The 27,598-nt window shown below is 37.1% G+C and overlaps 1 protein-coding gene across 1 annotated transcript; it reads left to right on the forward strand.

Annotated features, from left to right (window-relative positions):
- The first annotated feature begins 2 nt into the window (after nucleotides 1-2).
- On the forward strand, nucleotides 3-26,370 carry MARCHF5 (membrane associated ring-CH-type finger 5). The gene is made up of 6 exons (XM_085065189.1): nucleotides 3-308; nucleotides 14,795-14,997; nucleotides 18,896-19,026; nucleotides 22,198-22,381; nucleotides 22,817-22,983; nucleotides 24,154-26,370. The coding sequence occupies exons 1-6, from the start codon at nucleotides 265-267 to the stop codon at nucleotides 24,268-24,270; spliced, it is 846 nt and encodes a 281-aa protein (XP_084921315.1). The 5' UTR covers nucleotides 3-264; the 3' UTR covers nucleotides 24,271-26,370.
- The last annotated feature ends 1,228 nt before the right edge of the window (nucleotides 26,371-27,598 follow it).

A 27,598-nucleotide genomic window follows, 5' to 3' on the forward strand; every position in this document is an offset into this window, starting at 1 on the left:
CCGGGCGGCGGTGACGGGCGGCGCGGCTGCGCTCAGCGCTCGCCGCCTCTCCCCGCGGCGGCCCGGCTGCTCCGTCCTGCCCCGGCCACCGGCCCTGCGCCGCGGCCCGCCCGCCGAAGGAGGGGCCGCCCCGGCCGCCCCTGCCGCCCCGCGGAAGGGCGAATTTGCCGTCTTCCCGTTCGCTCTCCTTTCTCCGCCGCCGCACGCGTGACGCCTTTGTCAGGCTCCGGGCCCTCGGCTGGGCCCGCTCCAGCGCCCGGGGCCATGGCCGAGCAGACGGGCTTGGCGCTGCCGCAGACACTGGACAGGTACGGGCAAGAAACGTTCGGGCTGGAGCCTGGGAGGCCCGGCGGTGGGTTTGGGGCCGGTGTCGCGAGGCCGGTTTCATTTTTTATCTCCTAAAATCTTGGTGGTTTGGGAGAAGCTGTGCGAGCGCTGTCGTAAATCAGCGCACGGTCCCGCGAGCAGCTGAGGGGCGCGAGGAGATCGTTCCCACAGCCCTCGGGGGGATCGTTCCCACAGCCCTCGGGCAGCAGGGCTGTGTGTGTGCCTGGGCTGGGACAGCCGGGGCTTTGCAGGAGCCTGGCCCTGGCCCTGGGAGAGACTCCGGCTATGGAACGCACAGAGCTGCACGTAAAGCGAGGCACCGAGAGATGACCGAGGCTGAGCTGGCCTTGTGTGTTTTGTTGCTGGTTTTGTGATCTGAAGAAAGCCTACAATTGCTTTCAAGAGTGTTCTTAAAAATTACAACCTTAAAAGTATTTTGACTTAAGCGTTTTTCTTGCTGTATAATTACTAAATTGTAAATTGTATTTATTACATTTGTTTTCTCTTTATGCTTTCGTTTGAATATGCAGCACTTTCACCCTGTTCTGCTGAGCACTTAAGATTCCTTAAGTGTAATTTTGGCTCATCCAGGAAGCCCTTGCAGCCTGTCCCTACAAACAACAAACCACATTCACAGCCTGTTATTGCAGCAGTTGTGATAACATGGTATCTCAGAAGGTGGGGACCCAGAAGCAATCAGGCTTTTATTGATGAACCTGTCAAATTTTCATCATCAGGAAGCTAAAAGAACCCTTGTGGTTTTCTCCTTTCCAAGTTGCCTCTAAGGAAAGAGTATTTAGTGAAATACAGCCTGTCATCAGTCAGGTGATGGAAGTACAAACTATGTGAGGCAGGGCCACCCGAAAGTTGAGGATGAGAAGTTCCAGTGTGATGTAGAAAGGGGATAAAAGTGATTTGGGGAGGGAGGTGAAGTTTGTGTTTTAGAAAAACTGAAAAAGTGAGAGATGACAAAGGGAAGATATAGGCTATGATTTAAAACTGTGCCTGTCAAGAAGGCTGGCAGCCAGGAACCATTTCCAAGGTAGATTTTTAGAAGTACTATCAGGAAAGCGTTCAGTTCGATACACTTCTGTGAATGAAGGGAATGAATAGGAAGGTCAAGGAAGACAAAGAATCAAGAGGAAGATGATAGAATTATTGTGTAGGTAAAAGGAGGGAGGGAGGAAGAGATCAGGTAGAGAATTGCAGAATCAACTCCTTTTAAACTGAAAAAAAAACCCACAAAACTTTCATCTTCATCCTGAATTTTGTGGTCCAATAATCTATGATATTTTGTGTTTTGGAGTTCTAGGCAGCCATGAATGCCCTGCTGTCTGTGCCTGTTGTGTCACACTATGACGTCTTAGCTCACCCTGTTGGGAAATGGCTGTAAGGTGGCGTTATAAATCTTTCTTGTGAAAGCTGTTAAATCAAACAGTTAGTTAAAGGAAAAGAGGAAATCAGTTAACTGGTTGCCAAGTGTTCTTCAGTTGTTGCCTGTAATAGAGATGCGGGTTTTGATGTACGTTTAATATTCTTGTATCCTTTCAAGTCTGTGAAATTATAATTTGTGTCTGTGGCTCTTTTGAAAGACTTTTTCCCGTATCCTTGTAGTAGCTTGATATCTAAAACCTACTGGAAAGTGTCTCCAATTTCCTTAATTACAAGGGGACAGCAGGAAAGAATTTGAAGTACCTAAGTAGCATAAAAGGAGGTATGAAGAGAGGCTGTAGCTTTCATATAAGAATTCATTGGATTCAGTACAGGAAACTTTAGAAACAGGAGTGTGGCAAGTGGTGAATGTAGTACTAAGAAGGAAACAAGTATTTAGGATTTGAATTTAATTCAGAGTGTAGCACAACATCAGTAGAAGGATTTTGGACTAACCAAAACGTCAAAATGCAGTTGGTGTGAGTAATTTTTCTTGTTTATATTGGGTTTATGGAGCACAGTTACATTTAAACAAGCAAATTTTTTATTCATCTGATGTTTCTGAAGGTCATACATAACTGTTGTCATGTTGTTTGTAGGGGTGATCAAGACAAACCTTCAGTATTTCATCTTAAGGGACATACCCCATGGATAAATTATCTGTGGGGATTCTGAGGAATGGAAATATCTCTTCTATCCTGTTATCTTTTTTGCTCATGACAGATATTTGTTTTCTTCAGTGAGAAAAAAATAGATATGCAAAAGCTTAAAAGTAACTCCTGATGCATTATAGTGTAATACAAAGTGCATACTTTTAAATAAAATATAGATCTCTTAGTGAAGGATACAGAAAATAGCTTTCCAGTGAAGATGACTTTCATTTGGATTCTAATAGTGAAGGAGGGGAAACAGAAGGGTTTTCTTCTGTTTCCAGTATATAGATCACCACTGAGAGTGGTGACATGCTGTTGTATCAGGAGTTAGGTGTTGCTGTAGATCTGAATGCATGCACTGCTTTGTATAAAAGGGTCAGAGCTCTCAGAGCAAGTTCTTTCATTCTGTATTTGTGAGAGGGAACAATTGGATTCTTCTCTTGACTCTTAGGTTCTATACCAGTATAATTACAGGGCTTTTTCCTTAATAAAGCAAGTTGGATTTCTCCAGTGCAAGGACTGCCTTGATAACATCTCCACGTTGTTGCCTGGGATTCTCTTCCTTTGATGTATTGTGGGCTCTGTCCTTTATTTTCCCTGCATAATTTCAGTCTGGAAGCAAACCATGGATTTGTAACAAAAAAGGTAAATAGCTGTTAAGATGTAAGGAGTTAGTTACTCAAAATTTCTAGCTAAGGATTTTATACTTACCTGAAGGACTGACTACAGCACAAGAAGCATGACCGTGAAGCTGACACTATGTTGTGGCGTTGCTCATCTGCAGCATTTAGAAAACTAATCCATATGATTGCTATGATCTTTTCTAGCCTCAAAACTGGAATTTCTATCCCTCTTGTATTTTTTTCTTCTCGTTCATGTTCAAGTAACACTTCCAGATAATAAGTCTTAAAATACTGTCCTTTTCTGCAAGCAGATATTTTTTCGATATATGGTTCTATATATATAGCCTTATTCCTGGACTAATGTGTACACTTGAAGGCAGTGATTAGTAACTGTCTAAATGGTGAGATTTTATTATTATTTCATTATTTTAATCCCTTTGTTTGTGTTAGTTTAATGCATAAATTACAGAATTATAGCAATCTTCATGAAAACTTGAAATTATGTGGCAATGGATTTTTATGTGCTGTTAATGTGAGCTGTAATGCTAAAATGTGCTCATATTTTTAATCTTTATTCTCTTGACTTCAGTTGAATTACAAGTGGATTACTCTTGCAGTTGGTTATGCCAAGGCTTCAGAATGCCGGGGGTTTGTTTTTGAAAGTGTGTCCTGTGGTACAGATTTGAGGTATTTCATATACTATCTAAATTAAATACAACTGCTCCCTTCTTTCCATATTTTTGTCAGATGCCCAGAACATTGTCACCATTGCCTTCTGTTGTTTCAGTCTTCAAAGATGTTAGTCAAAATTTGATAGATAATTTGTTGAAGGCTTGTGCAGGTACATGCTGAAAAATCAACATGGTGGTAATTTTAGCATGGTTTAATTTTTGAATGGATTGCTCAGTTGTGGTCAATAGCCTAGATAAAAACTGGAGCAACACGATGTGACTCTAATTCTCTACCCTTGCCATTCCTTATTTAAAGGACACATGAGAACTGAGATTGCAGGTAGACTTTAAGAGCAATTAAACAATGAGTTGTAGTTGGCTTAAGAAACTACTCATACTATCAAGAAAGGTGCACTGTTGCAACTAAATTTTCTCTTTTGCAGATCATTGATTTATTGGGAAAATGCTAGCAACTGTAGTTCAAAAATTGCAAAATAGCGTTGGGTTTTCTATTTCAGTTTTTTGAACTGTCATCTGATTCCATGGTAATTTTCTCTCTTTTTTTTTTTTTTTTTGAGAAAAAAGAATATGCAACAGCTTTGTACATCATTTTCAGTTTCTCTTTCCATTCCCGTTGCCATTTGTGGTGGTATTTGTGTTGATAGCAGTCTTTTCTTTCCCTCTTTGAAAGTGCAGGTACTGATTCAGTTTTATTGGCAGAATTAACTGTTGATACTTCAGTAACGTAATTTGATACTTTAATAACCTAATGTGGACTAGTACCATAATGCTACAACCTAGACAGGATAATTAGTGCAGTGTGGTCGTTGATTGAAGACCTTTATTCTGAACATCTTAAATTTGTACTGGATGTTGTGCTCTGATTTCTGTCATTGACTGAAGTTGACACAAGTAACTTTTTGTAGGAGTGGAGTTCAACCAGATAAGATATGCAGAGTAAGAAGCAACATAAAACACAATACAGGATTTATGTATTATCTTTATTTTTCACAGAACGGGATCTCTGCAGTTACTTGGTCTGTTTGTTCTACTTGCACTGATTAAACGTGTGTCTCTCTTCATTGTCCTACCTGAAGTAATTATTTTCTTTCTTCACAACACAGTTAAACTCTTCTGAGAGAGGTCTTCCTAACTTCTGGTCCAAGTCTGTCAGTGTCTAGAAGTGCCTGGCTTTCTGTTGTTCCTTGAGAGTAGGTTATTCATGCTTAGAAAGAAGGGTGTGTAAGAGTAAAGAATGGACCATGCTGAGTTCATATCTACCAGAGAGGAAACAAGGGGTTTGTTTTTCCCTGTCTTTACCCCAACTCTTTGAAAACTGGTGTTGATACAGGATGGAAAAAGCAAAATCATGGATATTTTGGAGAGTGGGTTTGAAGAGTTTGAAACAATAATAACTTTGTAATAGCTTGACCTTTGCACTATTGCTTCATCCCAGGTACATCCCTTACTACTTTGCTTCTCTTTGTGCTGAAGGTTCTATGTAGATTGACTTCTTCCTGTGCCTTACCAGTAAAAATGATTAGTGGAGACTTAATGCAGACCTGCAGACTGCCTTTTGCCCATGTGAAATATAAAGGTGTTAGCATGTTACTTTATAAAGTATCTTAACCTTTTGACTGTCTTATGTACATTTTTTTTCCATCTCTGATGTCTGCTTTGATCTGCTTAGGAAAAAATGTATATGTTTCATATGTTAATTGCTGCTTAGCAATTAACTTCTAACTGCAGACAGTAGGTAATTATTCTTCCTATTTAAGTGTGGGGAAACTCCTGAGAGACAACTTTCAGTTTTTTGTACTCAAAACCTTGGAACCCCATGTATTATGAAGGCATTCTAATAATATTTTCATTTGTTGTATTCACTTTATCTAAAAAGGCTGTACAAACCCCTGTTTATTGATCCCTTCCATATAAAAGTGTTCAGACTCTGTAATTGTGCTAAAAGCTCTAATGGTTTCCTTTGCTGTGGTCTCTTAAAGTGCTCACTGAAGTTAAAACTTCTGATAATTAATGCAAATGTGTTGAACAAATATATGTATAATAATTCACAGAGAAATATCAGAATGTTCAGGTATCAATTTTGAAACATCCTTTTAAAAGTAATACTTAAAGTAGTAATGAATATGCCAGCTGCTTTGGACTTGTTTGGTGTTCTGACATTTTAACCTGCTTATGGCCTTTCTGCACTACACAGAGGGTGGAAAATTCCTGGTGTGAAAATAAGTGCTTTTTGATGCACCTTTTTTTCCCTCTCAGCAGCAGAATGGACCAAGTACTAGATTTTTATAGGATGTAATACCTACCTTTATCAAGCTCATGCTTTTACTGGCATTTGTAGTTTACCACAAGTAGCAAGTTCATCATCAGTGCAGAAGAATAAGAGGACTCAATCTGAAGTGGTTACAGCAAACTGCTTCTGGCTGATGTTTCTAAATTAAACTGTTGAGATTACATAAGTTGGTCAAGGGGCTGGAGCATATGACTTACTAGAAAAAGCTAGAGGGAACTGGGCCTGCCTGAAGAAGAGATGGCTTGGGAGATCTACTAACCTTGTACCTCCCAAGAAGGTTATTCAGAAGACTGTCTGTGGAGGTTCCTGGCAGGAAGATGAGAATCAACTGTAAACTTGAACACAGAGGTTTTCGGCATGTGAGGATGGTGAGCTTGGGATCAGGTTGCCCAGTGCAGGTGTGGATCTCTGCCTATGAGGCTTTTCAGGACTCAGCTGGAGAATGCTTTGCTGTGTGGTCTGAATTCAGTGTTGCTTCTGTCTGGGGCAAGGAGTCTGACAAGATCTCCTGTGGTTCCTTCCAACCAGTAATTCTGTGATACCAGGTCTAGGTGCAGCCCAAGTTTAAGTGGGAAAACAGCACAGTATCATCTGCACTGCATAACTTGGACATACTATGCTGGAGGTGCCAATAGAGAGGTACAGTCCACTGACACCTTCTAGCAAATCTGCACTTGGCTTTTTTTAGCACCTGCTCTGAAATTTGTCCCTAAAAAATAAGATAAAATCCTGTCCAGTTGGACTGGGATCCTGGGTTTTTTTTCTCTGTAAGATTTTTTGCTTCTGTCGTGTTAATGCTAATATGAGTGCTTTTTGTCAAAAGTTTTCTAATATTTAATGAAAGTGCTTATGGTCAGGATTTTTGTGTCAATCATTCTAGGGAAGGATTATATACCTCCTGCCTAACAGTAGTGAAGGGTGTAGGATAAGAAAACTTACAATCAAAATGTCCACTTTTAAGTGCTAGTTTAAAAAAAATTGTGCCGAAGTAGTATTAAATCAGGGACTAGCCATTCATTTGTTTCTAACTTAAGATAAAAATTAAACTAGCCTGCTATATAACAGTTTCCCTTATAACAAGTAAACACCAGTTGATTTAAGGACTAACCATGGAATCCTTATATGTGTTTATGTTTGGAAACAACTCTCACAGAAACGAACTTTTTGGATAAGTGTTGTCAGTGTTTTTAGGTTTTCAGGTGATTACTGATGAGAATTATGGACTATTTAGTGTTCTCACTTGATGTGTCTTTGCCTGTTTGCTCCTGTGGCCATGCAGCTTTTCTTCAATGTGTACAAATTAAAAGAAACTACTAGCATAGGTGGGAAGGTGGTAAATAATAGAGTCATCATGGACAAGAGGGGCTGGCATTCAGTGATATTTTTTCTAAAGCTGTTGTGATGTAGTTAATTATTTCTTCACAATCTTTCTATAAAAAAGACAAGACCCTCTATTTTAAACCTGTAATGTGGTCATTATATATCTTCCAGATTGCTTGTCATTTGTTTCTTCTAAGTGCCTCTTCCTGGAATGTGAATATTTTTATTTAGAAGTGGATTTTTTTATTGGACTAAAATGTGCCAGCATAAGTTAGCTTTCTGTGAGGGATATAATTACAGCAGACCATGTGCAGGGTGCTTGTGACTGTTCTGCTAGTGAGTCATGCAGTCAGTTCTACAGCCTGTCGAGGAGAGTTACTTCATGTTATGATCAGACACCTTGCAGTTTTGTTCATATTTATTCAGAGTAAAGACATTTCCAAATTTTCAATGTCTGACACATTTGATCGGTGGTTTTTGTTGTTCTTGAGGTATTAACATCCCAGGAATTTATCTTGTTGGCATTTAAAGCTTTTTGGTAATTTTTAGGTCAGAAATTGTTCCTGTTTTTATTATTAGGATTATGTAAGATGACTGACTTAAGTAGAGCTTTTTGGTTTGTTCTCTTATTCTGTAAATTATATGGTAAAAAATAGAAATTATAAACTGAGTATAACTTGAGTAACAGTGTCTGTCATAAACTCTTGAGTTCAAAGCAATTTGCGTGCTTTGGAGTCTTCCATTTTTTGCAATTTTAGGACTCCACTTTCTTTTTTTCTTTTCTTCTCTTTTCTTTGGAAGAACACAACAAGAAGATTGCTTACCCTATATGGTCAGTTTAACCATGAAGCTCTCTAGGAAAACACAAAAAACTGTTATTTCACAAGTACTTTCCCTAAAAATTGAATGTAAAGCAAGGAGTCATATTTGGTTTCTAACAGATGTCTATGCTAATGTGTTTACTTTTGTAACTAAAGCCTAAAGATTCATTTGTACTTCTGCATTAGCTGTGTGACACTGGAAAATGATTGCAGGAGATTGAGCTCACATGATACAGACTCTGTGAATAACTTTGCATTTCTTATCATTAGCTTATCAGAACAACAGTTTAATGTCAAGGTATTTACAGTTTTAGGCAGGTCAAAGTTGGTCTATTCTGTATGTAGGTTGCTCCTGATATTTGTAGCATCTGCCATCTACTCTGTACAAGCACCATGAATACTGGTATTGGTATTTTTGTGATGCAATTCCCTTCCTCTTTCCCCCAGTGCAAAAGAGCGTTGTTTAATAGAAACTACATATTTTTGTCTTAATTTGAAGTCTGGTCATCTTAGAGGTAATTAATAAGCAATCAGAATGTTTAAAGTCACATTCAAGGAAGTAACTTTAAATACCCTCTAAAACATAATTTCATAGTTTCTTCATATCTTTGTTACTCCCTGTGTTTGTGATTATTGACAGATTTGTCAAACAATGCATGAGAAAATGTTTTCCCTATATAGCATATAGTATTATATACTATATGTATAGTATACATAGTATTATAAAAAATCCATTAAATTTTTAAAGCATTAACTTAATGCTATTAGAATTCTTCACTGTTTGCTACATATGTATGTACTTGACTACTTGTCAGCTTTCTGTTCAAATCATGTTGTTCAAAGCATGTTTCAGTTTTGGAAGTAAATTTTTTTGTGTGAGAGGTGTTCTTTGCTAAGGTTTTGTTTGGTTCATTTTTCCACTTAGTTTTAGTCACTTTTGTTTTTCCTCCTACCATGATGGTAGCATTGAGCTATAATGGAGAATATAATTAAGCTTGAGTTGAACTTCTGCTAATCACTAGATCTTTCTGGTGCACTTTCTAGTTAATTGTTCTATGGGGTTTTTTTAATGTGTTTTTTTACTGGGGTTTAGTTATCCACATGCTTCTATTAAAAGCCTTTTAAAATCTAGTTTATACAATGTCATCCTGAGATTAGAGGAAGTCAGAACCTGTATGTGAATACCACTTGTGTGACCATATGTTCACACCAGCATTAGCTTGATATTCTCTACTTTTGCTGTTTCTATTGAAAGCTCTGCTTTATGTAGTAGTTACTGTTATGTCTAGATTCTTATCAATGTCTCCTTTACACAGCATTGCACCCTATCCTTGATGACTAGGCAGAGCAGAATTGGGTGTAAGGTCAGATGACTTTCAGGACTTCCTTTGAGGATTTTAGACTTTGTTTCAAGGTGACAGCATGTTTTCTAGGTGAGTGATCCAGGCTGGCATATGGCTGCTATGCCTTGCTGCCTTAAAAGCATCCACTAAGGTCACAATGGAGCATCTAAGACCGCTATTTTTGCACCAGTGTCTCTGTTCTTCACTCTGTATATTTCCCTTGTGTGGTTTTCCCCTTAGACTAGGGTAAGGGTTTTTTGAGTTTGACAGACAGGTCTTAGATTGAAGATAAGAGTATTTTCCACTGTGTTTGATGGCCAGGAAAATATTGGGGAAAGAGTGGTATTCCATCTATAATCCTGAAAGTGAGTTCATCTCTTCTGGCACTTAATCTTCTCTGTGAAGCATGGCATAAGCTAACATTGTGTGGGTTAATGGTATTCCTCTCTTTGTAGCCTTTAGCAGGGGTTTGTAGGCTAGGCTTGTGTTCTCTTGTGACCAGGCAGTGGCCCTCTAGCAGAAGATCGTGCTGCTGCTGGTTCCTTCACAGTCAGGAAAAGGAAATGCTTAGCAGTAGCATTTGCAATGTGGTGTTTCTTTTGCTTTTTGAGAGAGCCGTTTGCTGTCCCCCTACTAAAATTCCAGCCTGCTCCAAAGCAGCCTACTGCTATAGATAACTCCATTTTTCTGACATCTTAGTCTTCTAACTTAAGCATGTTCTTGTAGTACTTAGAGTGTAGTTGGCAAGTTTAGTGTAAAGCTCATCACTATTCATCACCAAAGATATTTAATCTGTCGCCATAGACTATGCATAAAAAGTTACAGAAGCTCCAGAAAAATTGCCTCTTGAAACTGCAGACTTTTGGGCCATCCTTTAGAACTGGCCTTTTTATGACCAGTTATCGGAATGCTTTCATTCAATTCTTCCAAGATATGTTTTCACCCCTCACTGACTTGGCTCTCTGTGCTATTGTTACTATCACTTATGTTTCAGCCTTTTCACTGTCTTCTTTTTGGATGTGAAATTCAATTGCAATAAGCTGTGCGGACACTTGGTACTTAGCAGCAGGATGAGGATGCTTTACTCTTACAGCAAGATACGAGTGAATTCTTGCTGCTTTAAGGAAAAGAGGTGTGCTTTATGTGTAGGAAAAATGCAGAAAATTTCTTATTTTATGAAAGAACTGTAATGAGAGGGAAAATGCTTTTTTAGCACGTGATTCTAGAGCATGTCATACATGTTAAAGTTTGTATTTCCCATGGTAAGAATTAGGTCTAAAAGTCTAGTAGAACTTTCTTTTTTGTGAAATTTTCTGGTTTTGCTGACCATCCATATTTGAGTGCCACTGAACAGAAGGGGAAAAGCTCCAAGATGTTTTCCATTCCCAGTTGCAGTACTGAATATTTGAAACCAGGTCATAAAGCAGCTGTGCTGTCCCAGTCTAGCAAGTCATCTTCCATTAAGTGGTCTGGATACAAGTATATCTGCTGGGCTTATGTGGCTTTAGAAGTTTTTGCAAATCTTTTACTAGTGTGTATATACAATCAATATACTGCTTTTAAATTACTTTTTTGTATTGCTTTACACAGTCATGCCTGCTTGAAAACAAAGCTGTTTCATGATGAATTCAGCTTTCACAAATTGAGTCAGATTTGATTTAAATAACATGAATTAGATTCTGTCTTTCCCCCCATCTAAGACTGATTTTGGAAAAAAGTAACCTTAAGAAGGAGTACAGTTTAATAAAAAGGAGAGCAGTCAGCTTCTGGGTATGTCTGGTACTGGAGAGATCTTCTGGAGGTGTTGTAGCTGTAGCTCCAGCTAGGTACAGGAGAGAGTGGCCTCTGTACTGGTAAGGAACTTGTGGTTTGGAGAGCCTGGTGTTAGGCAGGCCTTGCTTTCTTAGATGAGTCATGTAACATTTGGAATATAGGATCTCTAGTCTTCAATACAACTTTCTCTCCATCTGCTCTGCTATTAACACAAGCAATGGCCTGGAAAGAGTTGGTCTTTGCTAGAGAAAAAACAGATGCAAAAAATGCATTATTCTCAGAGTCAGAATAGAATTTTTGAGACCGGAAAGCTTCATCTGCTGGGGAGCTGAATCTAAAAGGCATTTGTAACCATATATTCAGAGCTACAGTAGTGATATTGGTCTGGGGTTCTGTATGTTTTGTTTTGAATTTTTTTTTTAAGCCAAGGAAGTGTGGAAAATTACATTAGTGTTATTGATTTGGCTAAGTAGAAAGTCATCAAGGAAAAAGGTTTGAGTTTCTATCAGAAACAATGCTTTGTTCCACCTTTTCAGCCCTTTCTATTTCAGGTTATCTGAGTAGCAACCTGATTCAGTGGTAAGAATCAAGGTCATATTTTATTCAGTACAAGAAAATGGAAAATCTGGCAAGAGCCTGGATACCTGTTTTGAAATGGTTTTATTTAGTCCTTTCTGTTAGAGCTGCTGTCAATGGAATGAGATAAAGATGATGACAGTATACAGAGAATTTACTGTTCATTATTCATGAGTTGCTAAAGGTTTAAGTCTGTAAAGGATTTTGTTATTCCTTTCATAGGTCTTTCAGCTTTTCAGATATGATTGGCTGGCAAGAAATTGGATGAATCAATTAAAGAAAAGATGCATATTTTTCTTGACTTACTAACCTTGACAAGTTTGACAGAAAACTTGAGAACAGAATTTAATCTACAACCATGACAATTTGTCATGGACGAATTCACTAGTTAAAATTGCAGTGTAACAAGATTATGTTCATGCTTAAATCTGTCTTTATTTGAATAAACTCCAGACTTGCATTTTGTGGTGGTATCCTCAGAGCTAACTAGCTCTGTTGTGAAGCCTTTAATTCATAAATAAAAATCTGAATTATAAATTTAGAGCAGCTGTAAACCTAGATAGGATGTGGAATGAATGAGTGAATGTTTACCTGTAATGCAGAAAAAAACTGCTGAAGAGAAACAGTTATCAGTGGTATTGTATGGTATTATTTGTTCTTAAAGTAAATTTGGGGGTTCTTAATGTAAATAAAAATCAATAAACAAGGCAAGAACTTGTGTCCGTAAGAGCTCCTTGATACTGAGTGCAGTGAACCAAAATGTCAGCCATGCTTTGTAATCCTTACAAATCTTAGTTGTGGTCTCAACATTTTCATCTAGATTCTAACTTGTGGCTTGTCTGTCTTTCCTTCTCCTGCTTAGGAAGGTTAATGTGTCCTTTCATTTGGGGCTGCAGTAGGTGCACATTGGGGGCATGAAGGCAAAAGGAAGGGTGGTGTTACAGGAGTGCCTAACATGACAGTTTCCAAATAAACCAATGGGGGAAGGACAGAAAGAAGCCACGTAAGACTTTGATTCAACCTTCCAATTAAGATGAATGGAAGAAACCACAGTTCTGATTCCAGGTGTCAATTATCAGCTGAAAAGTCTTCTCAGTGCAAAGTGGGGCAGCTCTAGTTTGAGACCACCACAGTTTAAATTTACATCTGCACCTACCATAATGTGTTCTGTACTTACAACTGGGCATGTGGACATGACAGGTTCATTTTACAAATTGTTCAGTATTAAATTGCCTTTTTTCCAGTCTTCCCTGGAATCTGAATCTGAAATTGTATTCCCTTTTACAAGTACACCAGTTATAAATTGCTACAGGTTGCCTTCTGCTCTGACACGCTTGCGCCTTTTTCAATATACTTCTACTACTATAGATGTTAAAAAGATTCCGTGCTTTAAAGAATGTCTTGCAAATATTTTATAGGCACAGTTATTTCTATTGAAAAAACATGGTTATTCTTCTGTAAAGAAACACTTTCAACTTACAAATAGAATACTACTCAAAATAGTGAGGTCTTAAAAGAAAAGCTGTCAGACAACAATAGTTTTCATTTCTTGAAGTTGAATTCTGACAAAATTAAGTTTCCCATTGCAGATTCCCCTTTCTTTTTCCTCAAAGAGGAGTTAAAAACAAAGTGAGAGGAAAAGCATTGTGAACCACTGTAACATCCTGGCATAGAATCCACAATTATGATTCTTGAATAATGAAGTTGTTTGGTTTACTAGTGCCAGAGCATTTTTCAGTTTCTTCTCCTCCTAATTACTGCCTGTTACTGGTTACACATAAGAAACCTTTTAGTGTTTCATCTTAATGATGTTACTCAAGTTGGTAAGAGAACAAAACTTCAGCATCCAAATAGTGATGCAAAACTTCAGGTAGGGCACAATGTCTAATTAGATGGTGTCTTGGTAGTTAAATTATAGGGATGCTGTTGCTGTGCTCCTTTATAAGAGTTTAACCATGATTGAAATGTCTTGCATAAAATATATTAAAAAATCAAACCATTATATATATACACCTCTATTTATAAGAAGATCCTTACTTTGATTTTGGTTCATTATGTAAACTTCAATATCTTCAGTATGGGAATTAGCAAATTGTTTCACAGTACAAACGAAATTATTGGCTGGACGTATCTGATGTTTTCCTAGTTTAGATCTGTATTGTGCTTTCTCTTGCAAGTTGTAAGTTGTCCAAAGGTCTGGCCTAATCATCAGACCAGATACCTGGGAGTTCCTAGGTTCTGTGCTCACTTCAGGTCAGATTGTATGTACTGTCAGTCTTGTGTTTTCTCCTTACAGAATTAATATATCTGAATTTTACATGCTTGCATAATTCTCCAAAGCAGAAATTTCCTCCTCCACTGGCACAAAAGTATTCTTAAAGTACTTTGTAATTTAATATAATACTTGTTTCAACAAAATATTTTATCTTTTCAAAGAGAGAGAATGAATTTGATATAATTGTTTAAGGGGTTTTGTGATATATTGTGTCATTTGTGTTGTTTATCACTTAATGGACTGGACTTAGTTTTCCAAGTAACAGACTACAGTATTGATCTTATATTTTTAAAATTTAAAAAAAACCATACCAAAACGTCTCTTGTAGAAGGAGATGATAGTACATTAAAAAATATATGGATTTTTCATGTTGAATTATTCAAAGGTTGGACTACACTCTCAATGCTTTTTAATCATAAATTATCTAAAACTTTAATAATTCAGAATGTATAAAGCAGTTGTTTAGCTATCTGTAAAATTATTTTGCTTTTTTATAGCAAAACTGTGGTACAAAATACTTACATTTTTGGTGATTAAGAATGAAGTAACAACCATCATCTCCTCTAAGTGCCCATCTTTTAAAGCTGCATGCTTTCACATGTGAATATTTGTTTTAAGCATATAAAAGTAGCAGAAAATATCTTTTTATTTTTCCTTCCTGTGATTACAGAAGCTGCTGGGTTTGTTTTGCTACCGATGAGGATGATCGGACAGCAGAGTGGGTGAGACCCTGCAGGTGCAGAGGCTCCACCAAATGGGTGCATCAGACTTGTCTGCAGCGCTGGGTGGATGAAAAGCAAAGAGGAAACAGTACTGCTAGAGTTGCTTGTCCTCAGTGCAATGCAGAATATTTAATAGTATTTCCAAAGCTAGGTAAGACATGGATCATTTCAATTGTTGTTTCTTGATTTGTTCTTGCTTTCTTTTATTTTTCTTTCTTGTGCTCAGAGCACCAGTTCTGTTGAATAATTGTCTATTCCCTTTTCTAGACAGAAAGAAATAACTTCATATTCTGCCTGCATCCTATTTGGTGGCTTACTTAAATACCTTTAAAATTTTGGATGTATTCTGTTTCGGTATATAGATAAATCTTGTGGTTGACCTGTAATTATTTCCTGGCAAATGGGATTATTTTTCTTGTTGAGCAGAAGGTGACTTCTTTCAGCAATTGCCACACAGCACATAAACACATCCTTTTTTTGACTCAGCTTGCAGAGACACATATCAGAGGAAATTCAGAGGAGAGAACCTTACTAAGCAGCATGTGGTATTACTGGAAAAATATACTTTCACTGTGGTCAGGAGGTGTTTCTGAGTCAATATTGCCCTGTAATCAAGAGGCAGAATATTTGTGATTGCTGGGCACTGCTCTAGCTCTGTTTGTCAAGGTGAAAAAAGAAGTTGGACACGGTCTTACTTGAGTAGCCAAGTAGGATAATGCACAGTATGTTGCATGTATTTAAATTCCCAGTGGTTGCTGTTATTTCAGCCCTCGTTTGCCCACGTGTTCTATGGGATATATTAAGTAAAGCAGGAAAATTAAATGTTGCCATGGAAACTTAAATGTTGTTTAAAAGTAAAACTGCTTGTTAAAGAAATGGTGATGTAGCAATTGAGTGCAGGCATTTAGAGGATTTTAAAGAAGATTTTTTTTAAAGTATTTTAATTCTGTAATGAAAGAGCTGAAAATAACTCCCTGCCAGTTCTTTGGGACAGGACCCCTTTCCTGTTTGTTTAAGGCCTGACAAAATTAAGGTGTGAAGGGAATTTGGAGTGATGACATTTATTTCCATGGTAGAGCACTGAGTAATGGGAAAGAAAATACACACAACAATACTGAATTGTTGCTATTAAAAAAGACATAAACCAGTATGAAACTTACTACAAATTATTCATATAACAACCACAATTCAGCTTTGCTGAATAAGGTAAATCTCCATCATAAAAAAGGCATCAAACAATACCATTGGCTTTGGGGAGAAAACTGGGTTTATATCTGGATACAGAATGCACCACAAAACTTAACACTGTTTAAAATTCTTATCGAATCTCAAGAGATGAAATTGTAAAGTGAGCTGCGTTTGCATTTTATTTTGACAGTGGGAAAACAGGGAAGCACCTGTAATTTGGACAGGGTACATTAAAATTAACAACAACAGGCATTTTAATTTGTTCCTGCAATTTGTGGCATACTGTATTTGAAAGCTAAGATTCCTAGATTCCAACATTCCTGGATCCTGAAGCTGGCTTAAAATTCTTGCATGAGATTGTTCAGCTCTTGCATACAGATATGCAAGACTGCCTTTCAAGTATTTTGGTGTATTTTCCCTCACAATACCATCTTTTTCCATTTCTAAAGATAAGGGCATAAAAATTCAGACTTGTGTAAGAGTACACAAGACATCTATAGCAGAGCAGGGAAATTAATTGGGGTCCTTGGAACATCAATCACAAGCTTGAAGTGCCTTAAACAAGTGAGACAGTCTTGCCCTTTTGTAGCTCTTCCTAGTAACCCAAAGCTGTTATAGCACAATTCAACTACAAGTCAATCAAGGTCACACCAGGCAGTGTTAGGACACTAAGATGTTTCCAAGAAACCTTGCTAGTGGCCCTGTTTCTTCTGCAGTAGGTGTCTTTGGAAGACATTACTAGTCATACCCTTCAAGAATCTAAAATTACTTGAGCAGGGAAGAAGTAACAACTAAAGTTTCCCTGACACATCACAGTTCAGAAACTTATTTACATTAAGACTTCCCTAATGTACTGTTGGAAAGTTTTTTCTAAAAATTCTTTGAAAGGACATCCCCAACACAGATTTTAATTTATGATTATAGTTTAGAAGTGATACCAACTTGAGGAGATATCAGTGAATATCTTTGTAAGTAACAGTGGGTGTCTTTTTATGTATTTACCAATTCAAAACAGCCTCTCATGATGTATCTCAAAATCCTAATTCCAGTTCAAATTTGATAGTGCTTATCAGTTTTGGTGATTAGTGGTAGATATGTTCTTGTGAGCTGTTTTCTGCTCTTGAGAGCTTTCACTAAATAGAAAAATATTATTGCCGGTTTGAAAGTAATCAATGATAATTATTTCAATTTGTTAAACAGGAAACAATTTGACAGAAAAAACTTTAAAGCATGATAGAGTTTTCAAGATGAAAAATATTTTTGCTTTGTATTTCTTTTTTTAATTTGTGTATTAATGATACTTATTTTCCTGTTTCTTCCTCAATACCATCTTAAAAAAACCAAACCCAACAGTTTTGTTCTCCTTCCTCACTACTTCCTTCCTAAGGGCTAATTAAAATATTGTTTCAGTAATTTTTTTCTAGTATTTTCTCAAGATTCTATACCCAGTTCTCCAGCTATGTTTCTCTTAATGATTAGTATCAGCAGGTGCAATTTGTTAATACTTGTAGTGTTGTAAGGTAACCTTCAGTGTCATTGGAGTCTCTTGTCTTCAAACATAAGTTTTCAAAGTGGTACAACTAAACTTTTTCAGTGACTCTGGGAAACAGTCAAGATGTGCAAACTGCTGTGCATTTAGTACTTGCAGATATGACCTTGTTGTTACTTCCATTCTATTGATAAACATCCCAGCACCTTCTTAAGTGTGTTGTGGAAAGTTAAACACAGCTGTTAAGAGTTGAACTAGATGTTCCTGTTGCTTTTTTTCCACCAACTGATTTGAGCTGAATAGAACTGGGGTTTTTGAAATCATTCATAACAGCATTGTTCTCCAGAGAAAGAAGAATGGACTAAGCCATGAAACAGGAGTCAAAATTTTGTTAATCTGGGTAAACTTTGAGAGACATGGAGGATTAGTACTTGACGAATGCCTGTAGGCTGCTTTTGAAAATTGTCACTGAATTTGGTAGGAAAAAGTAGGAGGGAGCTAACAGGGACTGTTCATGCATATGAGCTGTGGGAGGACAGTCTGTATGTAGAATTTGTTGACAAATACAAAAGTAATGTGGATTATGGTGATGATGTTTCACTTCCATATATACATTTCAGTGTTCTGGCTTTTGTTTCACTCATGCTCCTGCAGTCCCTCAAAGAAAAGACGCAGGCATTGCCCTTGTTTACCTCACCAAAGGTGGTCAGGGTATTGTCTTGCCCTGTGTAAGTCTGGAAAGTGCAGTTGTGCATAGACAGAACAATGAAACTATTCATGTGGTGTTGTCAAAGGCACTGAATAACCTGAATAGGAGTATTTTTCCCTCCAGTGTTTTGAGAGGTGATCCTCTAAACATATTGAATGCAGCCTCTTCCAGTGGAAGGAATCTTTTGTATTAACTGTGCTGCTTTTTACCGCATAGCAGGATAGTTTAGTGACAGAATTTTCAGGTGAAGCTGTCAAAGATAAGGACATAATACATTACAACAAGTCAGTATTTTTTCTTTTGAAAACAAAAATATCTAACAAATAAAAAATCCACTAAGCCTAAAGTGGTTTCTACAAAAGAACAATTCTTATTCAACACAAAGGAAGCTAATCAGTGGGTAAATTAGTGCTTTAAGCAGTATATCAATCTCTTGGAAAGATTATGAGGTAAATTAAATGTAGGTAGAAAGAAGTTACAAGTTTAGCTTAATAGCTTTATAATTATATATTGTCACTTAAACAGCACATGTGGTATGTCAGTTTTGTATTTTGCCTTGTTTGTTCTTTCTTATTGGTGATAGATGCTGACCATTCTACAGTATGCTTTTATGTGTATGTGTATATATATCTATCTTGAAACCTTACTTTTCCTTTATCATAGGTCCAGTTGTTTACGTTTTGGATCTTGCAGATCGCCTGATCTCAAAGGCATGTCCCTTTGCTGCAGCTGGAATAATGGTGGGCTCTATATACTGGACAGCTGTTACGTACGGTGCTGTGACGGTCATGCAGGTACACATGTGCTCCCTCTTCTTACCAGCTTGGAAAGCAAAAGTCAACTCAGACTCCTCTTTCCTTGGCTTAAAACATGCTTAGCTGCTTTCAGTGTAGTTAACAAGTGAATTCAGATGGTTTTTCACTTTTAACTGGTCGTAGTTTATAAATCCAAGTATGCCTGTTCAGGCATGGTTCAGTCTGCAACCAACAAAATCTAGTACTGCACTAGCTGGCTGCCCTCTGTGTGGCAGACTGGTGAAGCCAGTTCTGTTCCCACAGAAAAGGTACCATTACCACCTAGCTACCAATAAAGAGTAATTATTCAAAAAATGAAGAGAGTCTATCTTTTATCTTACCTGGAGAAAAACTTTGTTAGTAACATTCAAAGGGTTGTTAATTGAAACATCATAAGTTAATTTTTTTATAATGTGATTTTTTTTTTTTAATGCAGAAATGGAAATATGTGCTCTAAATGATGCAATTAATTCAAAAACAAGAGATACAAAACACTGCAAATTAATAGTGTGCTCTTTCAGACTGTATGATTAGTTGAAAGGGGAAAAATACTTTTCCTGCTTCTGTTCTTCTCCACTTGCTATTTAAATACAAAAATAATCTTGACAGGTGGTAGTCTATTAACTAGAAGATGAAGACTTTCATGGCAGTCCTAGTTCAACCACATGACCAGAGTTTTCAGAGATTGTACAATCAGAAGCACCTTTGTTACCATTTTAGTTGTTGATTCCTTTATCAAGTTCGTAACCTGTGTTTTGCCTGAAAGCATAGAAGTATTTCTGATGCTAATTTAGCTGTAGATAGAATTAACAAATCTGTTAATAAATACTCCTCTACACAGTTCTGCTTTTAAATATATAGTCTGGTCCTACTCCATGTAAGTCATTTGGAACTAGTTCTTGTTGGTTTTGTGTGGTACTGCCCTGCAGTTCTGCAGGTCACTCCCTCTCAAGATGGTGTGCTGTTTTGGTTCAGTTTGTGTGTGATCTGAAAGCAGAAATTGAGCCCAAATGAGTGGTTGCAGTCTCCCTGTACCAGTGTGGCCAAAGCTTAAGCAGCTGCATAAGGGATGTGTAATGGCTTTCAATACCATCTCCATTCCAGTGGATGAGTCTCTGTATTACAGAATGGTGCACTTAAACATTTTCTCATTGGATATTTTGTTCTTGTGGCTCCAACAGGAACATTACAACCATCTGTAATACTACAACCAGACTTTTGAAGAGCACCAGTCCTTTTCTCCTTGGTCACTGCTACACTGAGCCCTTTCCTGTAGGAAATTGTGACCTTTTTAGCTGCCCTAGAACTCCATAACCAAATGGAAAGATAAATGCTTCTTTCTGAAGTTGTTTTGCTTTTGAAATGAGGATCTGTCTAAACATTAGTTTAGACAGCTGGTCAATCCCAGGTATGAAGAATTAGCTATTTTTATGATTTAATGTTTTGATTGTATGGATGGCATGCTGGACAAGACAATAATTTATTTTTGCTTGTAAAGGAGGAGATTGAGTGGGTGATGGAAATTGTTCCACCCCTTTTGCCACCTAAACCTTGTTAGGTTTAATACAACTTCTTACCTGCTGCATCTCAGACTCCTTTCCTTCAGTTGAAGGCCAGATTGAAGCACAACAACTATTTTTAAAGCTATTTTAAACTTCAGGTGGAGAAAAATAAATACAGAATTGACATTGTGGTAGCTAAGTCAGTAACAAATCAGATGGGGCTCCTGAAAGCAGAGAAATAAAGCAATCTAAAGCAGAAAGAGACAAGATACTAAGGCACTTTTTGATGGACAGTGACTGTAAGGAAGAAAAGGTTGTGTCAGACTTCACAGTTTGTGTAGAAGATACTGAAGAAGCTGGAAGACAAATGCTGAATGTTTTTTCAGGAATAATCTTCTGGCAGCAACAATATTGGTTATGCCTATTTTTAGAGGCTGTAGTATCTTAACATAACTTCCTGTTCTAGAGGCATAAAATTGGGAGGGTTTTTAAAGAAAGGCAGAAATGTACAGTTTGAAGGTATTGTGGTACATTACTGCAGCTTCTTCCCTGTGTCCTGACTGTTCCAGAACTACTGGGTTTGTTGTTTTCTTTTTTTTTAGATTTGGCTATTGTTTAGTTTTCTTACCTTCTAATTCTAATTTTTGTGCAAATGAAGACTTGATAAGTTGTTGCATTTGTGGGGAAAATGAGAAGTCAGTGAAAACACATCAGAAAACATATGCCTGACAAACATAATTATTTGAGTGGTTTTAGTCTTCGTGGACTCTTATGGAGAGAGTCATGAAAGAGCCTGTTCTTTCTGGAAGAACTTCAAGGACTTTCTTAACATTTAATACTGCTTAAATTGAGACAACTCTAGAGGGTATCTACCACTCTGATGTCTTTTTTTATCCTCAGTCTTACTGTATTTATTTAAAATTTAAACAATGTAGTTTTTAGAAAACATAAGGCACTGTTCTGTTACGGTTTTAATCTTTGCGTTTTATAAATGGAAAAGTCTGATTAATTTTTATGTGCCAGCAGAAAGGTTTAGACACAGCAGTAATAATTGTCCTTTAAAATCCTTGAACTAACCACATTTGAAAATAAGGTACATGTGAAAATATGCTGCTATTTCCACTACAGTTGAAAATAACGTACATCTTGCTGCACTGTCCGGAGAAACAATAGTTAAGTACTGTGATTTCTGTTACATAAAGTATTCCTAAATAACATAAAATTTTGATTAAAACATTCTGAGATACTTACTGTCAATTTACCCTTGGAACAGTAGTATCTGATCGATTTCTGAGTGTAGAATTAATCATTGTGAAACTGTAAATTCTTAAGTGCATTTTGGAAAGCCTGCTATATTATTAGTGTTTCACATGGTTAGGCTTTTACTCACACAGGAACACATGAAACTTCTCTTGAGATGGTAAGGAATTGTTTTACAACTCTCTGCAAGATGAATGATTTGCAAACTAGGGCTGGTAGCTCACCTGCATTATGCTCTGTAAGCAACCAAGGATACAAAGAGAAAATTGAGTAAAATAGGTAAAACAGTATTCTTTTCTTCTTTAACTTAAAATGTGAGGGCAGCTTCAAACAAACTCAACTTTTGAAGTTACATCTTTGTTCAGTTGTGGCCTTTGTTATGTTTGTCAACTATATGCATATTTTCCAGGTTGTGGGTCACAAAGAAGGTCTTGATGTGATGGAGAGAGCTGATCCTTTGTTCCTTTTGATTGGCCTTCCCACTATCCCAGTCATGCTAATACTGGGCAAGATGATCCGTTGGGAGGACTATGTGCTCAGACTGTGGCGCAAATACTCTAATAAGCTACAAATTTTGAACAGCATATTTCCAGGTAATGCAATTAAATTTAAGAGGAAATGCCAAGACTGAATTTCTGCCTTTACAAGATGGGGATAGGCAAGCAGTTTTTGCCATTTTTAAGCAGAGGTGATTAACACCATCTCTCTATTTCATGTTCATTCTGTTTAGATTGTGTGTTTGTTTATTATGTCCTGAGACAGGTGGGCCAGGAGTAGCAGGAACATGGTTTCAGTTCAGGCTTTAGTAACAAAACAAGCTGCTAAAAATCACGGGTCTTACTTGAAAGTAGAAATTACTGCAGTCATTTAATGGAAACAGAATATTCTCTGAGAAGAGGGATAGTTCTCAAAAAGTGATTGGGCTGTAGAGTTGTAGTGGAGTGGGGAGTGGGCAGTAATGTGCTTTCTGTGTCCTTTTTGAGGCAGGGACTATATAACCTTTTCTTCCCCCATTCTTATCCCTGTAGGCATTGGATGTCCTGTTCCTCGTATCCCAGCAGAGGCCAACCCTTTGGCAGATCACGTCTCTGCCACACGTATTCTGTGTGGAGCTCTAGTTTTCCCTACTATTGCCACGATAGTTGGCAAGCTGATGTTCAGCAGTGTTAACTCAAATTTACAAAGGACAATCTTGGTAAGATTCAGTACTGTTTGTTTCATAAATTATTATAATACAGGAATGTGAAGTGTTGTGAAGGAGGGAGGCAAAGGAAAAAGGAACATTAATCGGTCCAGAATTTTAAGAGCACTATATGATTAAAGGAAGGAGTTTTTTAAGGTTGCCTGTCTTGGCAGTGGACAAACATCATGTGCGTGAAAGACTGTCTTTATGACTGAAACTAATCTCAGTTCATGACAAGGCTGAAACTTTTATCTGGCACTGCAGTAGGCAACCCTTAGCAGTAATTAAGGCTGGCAATGAAGATAAGGAGCCAGCATCTTCTAAAAACAGTCTCTGCAAGAGAAGACTGGGGTTTATATTATAAACCTTTCCATATTAGCTTTTGTTTACTAATTTTGAGAGAAACCCTTCATTTCTTATTTTAATAAGGAGAGCAAAATTAACTCTCCATAGGAGTCAGATGGAGGGGGAATGACAGTCTCTTCCTTTGTGAATAACCTCTCTGGTTGCAGCCTTTCAAGGGAAGCACACCGAGTTTGGTAATATGGTATCCCATGTCATCTGTCACTACAGCCCCTGTTTTCAATTCCTGCATCTTTATGCACCCCTCTTTTCTAAATGGAACAAACAGTGATACTACAAATGTTCATGTAAAAGCTTCTTGGTGTCGCATTTTGAAGACTTGAGATAAACATTTCATAAAGCTTTCTAGAGGGAAAAAAAGTTTGTTTTAGAAAAATAGATTTTATTTTACTCCACTTTTGGCAAGTGCCATTTTTCACAGTCTGGTTATAGAATGGTTATCAGTATTATTCTTTGTGCCAGGTATAGTATATATTCAGAGAAGGGAGGAAAGCAGATGCATATTTGTATTTTCTTTGTTCTTGAAATGAGATGTATTTTAAATTTTTTTTAAAATTTAGAATATTTGTGAGACTTCCAAGCAAATAAAAGCTTTTATAGATTCAGTATGTAATCCCTTTAAGTAACATTAACCTCTGTAATAGTGCATTGTGACAGAAAACTTTAAGATACTCATTTGAATTGTACTAATTAGTTAATCTTTAGAAGAAAATACCGTATGTTTTGAAAACAAATCTTCGCTGACTGGACATTTTTAAGAACATTTGCAATGATACGACACTGAACTGTATAGGTTTTCAAAATATCTTTTTATTTCAGGGTGGAATTGCTTTTGTTGCTATAAAAGGAGCTTTCAAGGTTTACTTCAAGCAGCAGCAGTATTTGCGCCAAGCTCACCGCAAAATTTTAAATTATCCTGAGCAAGAAGGAGCATAAGGCTGTAACCTCCAGATGTCACACAGTCTCACCTAACAGGTTTCCATGTTGTATTGGTTCTATTGTTATTGCACAGTAGTGGAAAATTGTGATAAGTTGCTGCTCCTCTATTTTTTTTTCTTTAAATACAATAAAGCACTGTCTTGTGGCAGGGTAAATCCTTTCAGCAACCACTGAACCTAAGAATGTGACTTGGCTTTCATTATTTTTTGGGTATTTCTGTTGGGCAATAGGCTTTTGAATTATTTTCTTTGAGCCAATATACTTAATGGGAAAAAAAAAAGAACTACAGAACATTTTAAATGTAGTTAATGTAGGCTATATCCAAATGCCTTTTCTATAGGTGTTTTTCATACCCATGCTGTCATTCAGTTCAGCATTTCACACAATGAAGGGAGATTGTTTTAGAAAGGGAATGTGAGTCATTACCAAGGAGAAGTAATTTTCCTTGGGTTTTGCTGGCATCAAACAGGGAGTATGAAATACCCAAATGACAGAGAAAGCAGAAGATAGATCACTCTCTACAGGACTTGTATGTCAGCTTTAACCACCTAAGTATTAGGTGTTAAAATTAGCATGGCTTTCAGGTGACTATTTTATTACTGGTAATTTTCAGTGTCCTGTTGTGTCTTCTGCGGTGCCTAGTGTCATTTTCTCATGGCTTTACTGGTTTGTAACTGGTGCTGGATAGCATTTTTTTCCTCCCCTTGTAAAATAATTACAAGGGGGAAGTAAATTTCAGTTGCTTATTTTGTAGTTAAGTATTAAACACTTTTTTAGTTTCTGTATTCATTTAGATTGTGTAAATATCTATACAAAAATGTGAGAAAACAGCATTGAACACTAAAGCTACATTTGAACTGACAGAGCAGGGCATCCCCCTAAGCATCCAGACCTGAGTGTGTAACTCAGCTCTCTCCTGCCCTAGTGGACGGGTGGCTGCAGGGGGGTGACACCACACTTTGGGTACCTGATCTGAGCATCCTGCCCAGCAGGGTGGGTGCTCTTAAAGTAACTTGGCTCCCTTTTGTAAAGGACTTAAGGATATATCTTAAATGTGTGATAAAATTTATTTATACAGTAAACTTTACTGTTTCAGTATGTCTGAAGTAGTCAGCTGAGGGAGACATTAGCACTTCCTTTATTTGATGTGTTTATAAACCTAATTTCAACAGAAATTTGACTGTTTTGTGAAGTTAAATTTTGACAAACATAACACGGCCATTTCATATTCATACCAGACCTAATCTAGATTTAGTATTTGGAGTTCTTCTTAACAACAATTTCTTTGTTTTTCTCTGGGTTTTTTCTTTTCCTTGTTTATATTAGTACGTCAAATGCATGAAGAATGGCTTAAAAATATCTTCTAGTGGAATTACTCATAAATAAATAATTCTTTTCACCAGAAATGAAGTAAATGCAGAATGGACTTCCTATTTGACTGCAATAATGTATGTTAAGAGAAATTCAAAATAAGGTACCTTTTCTATAGTATGTTTATCTTAATTACCAAGATGTAATATTTTAAAACTGTACAGAAGTGTATATAAAGGCAAATTAGTATTAAAAACCTATACAGGTATTAAGAATTATACACTGAATCAATATCAATTACTTTTGAGGCTCTTGCTGTAATGGAAGAAATACTATAACTGTGTAAGTCTGCTGATTATATTTGTCTTAGTGGGCTCACTTTTATATAAAACCTAAATTGAGTAGCAGCCTCTGAAAGTTGCTACTCTCTGTAAGATAGTCTTGAAACAACATAATATGTATTTCTTACAGAATTCTTCGTTTCAAGAAAACAGCTTTTCAGTGGTCTTCACTGTATATATTTCCAAGCAATTTATTACTGTTTTTTAAAGTCTCATGGAGAGAATTGAATGATGCAGATTAGTGGGTTTGAAACTTGTTTCATGGGAAAGCTCATTGTCTCCTCTGCAAGTTAAAGCTCTTGTAAAAATACAATTATAAAATACTGTATGGACTGTAAGATGATTTCACATGAGTGGTTAAAGGTCATTACTCTGTAAATCTTGTTTTTAAGTATTGAAAATTATAGTTATGTTGAATTAGGTTAAATAAATATTTTTTACACTCTGTAGTGTATTTTGTCAGTTGAACAAAAAGCCTGTAGCAAAACTTCTGAATGGAAACTGTGTTTTGTTTTAATGCAACCTAAAGATTTATATAATTAATTTTAAGTTGGTAGACTAAAGAAGTATCTTTGTGATGAAGAAAGAATTTCTTTGAGACTTAAAGCTGACATTGAATTTTTTTCCCTTCCTCTCTAGTGATCAATAAATGATGTAGGGGAATGTGTTTCTCAAACATTTAAAGCAAAAGAATTGTTGCAATATAGGCAACTTCCAGTAACACAGAATTGGGTTGGGAGTGACTACATATCCTTAGGCTAGCTGATGTGCAGCATTGATTTGTTCAATACATTGATCCCTCTCCATTGAGAAAGATAATATTGTCTGGAGGAATTGTATTTTTCACTGATAGCCAGTTATGTCCCATTACTTTCAGGACAGGGAATATGGAATGTTACCTAGCATTGCTTAGTATGCTGTTACCTGTAACAAGGTTTGTCTTAGACTTTCATTACATGCCCATGAGGGCACAAATTATCTGAGCTATGATTATGTGAATACACAGGAGCTGCTTCTCCCCTTCTCTCTTTCCTTCTGCTGTAAACTCTTAGATTTAGATGGACCCCTACTTTACTTTCCAGTATTTTTCTTTCTGTTTGTGTGGTTCTTTCCTGTAAAACTTAGAAGTATGCATGCCAAAATTTGCCCAGCATTCTGTCTGCTATACTAATTTATGGAAGTCTAGATAGGCTTTATTAATTAATTTCAAGCCTTACTCAAGAACTTGAGTGATACAGCTCACTCTCCAGGACAGCTTACAGGACATGTACACAAAGAAGTATTGCTGTGAGTGAAAAATGTGTTTTGTAGACAGGGATGAACTATACATGGGAGGGACCATGGTCCCTCTCCCTCCAGGAGGTTTGAAGACCTGTGACCACTTTGTCCATTTTTGCCAGTTAGTTATTCATACGTTTTGGATATTTAATTGCTTTTGCTCCTCTGAATACTGTAAGCATAAAGCAGTTATTTCTGGTGTACTGTACTAAGTTGTTGAGTAGAAAAATTTCATTCCAGAACCACTAAAAGCAAACAGGAGACATGACTTGAAAGTGCCTCAACCAAACAGCTCAGCAGCACCTGTCAAAACATATCGTGCAGGCACCTCATTTAATGCTGGATGACTAAGCCATGGAAAAGCAATTGCCTAAGCAGTGGTCCTCCATAGGAAG

This window comes from Lichenostomus cassidix, chromosome 6 (genome assembly GCF_008360975.1).
Source record: "Lichenostomus cassidix isolate B80296 chromosome 6, HeHo_3.0, whole genome shotgun sequence".
NCBI classification, from domain to species: Eukaryota; Metazoa; Chordata; class Aves; order Passeriformes; family Meliphagidae; genus Lichenostomus; species Lichenostomus cassidix.

Excerpts from the sequence above, each read along its gene's own strand:
- MARCHF5 (XM_085065189.1), top strand. The coding sequence starts at position 265 with ATGGCCGAGCAGACGGGCTTGGCGCTGCCGCAGACACTGGACAG. Across the intron at positions 14,998-18,895 it reads AATAGTATTTCCAAAGCTAG|GTCCAGTTGTTTACGTTTTG; the intron begins GTAAGACATGGA and ends CCTTTATCATAG. Across the intron at positions 19,027-22,197 it reads GTGCTGTGACGGTCATGCAG|GTTGTGGGTCACAAAGAAGG; the intron begins GTACACATGTGC and ends CATATTTTCCAG.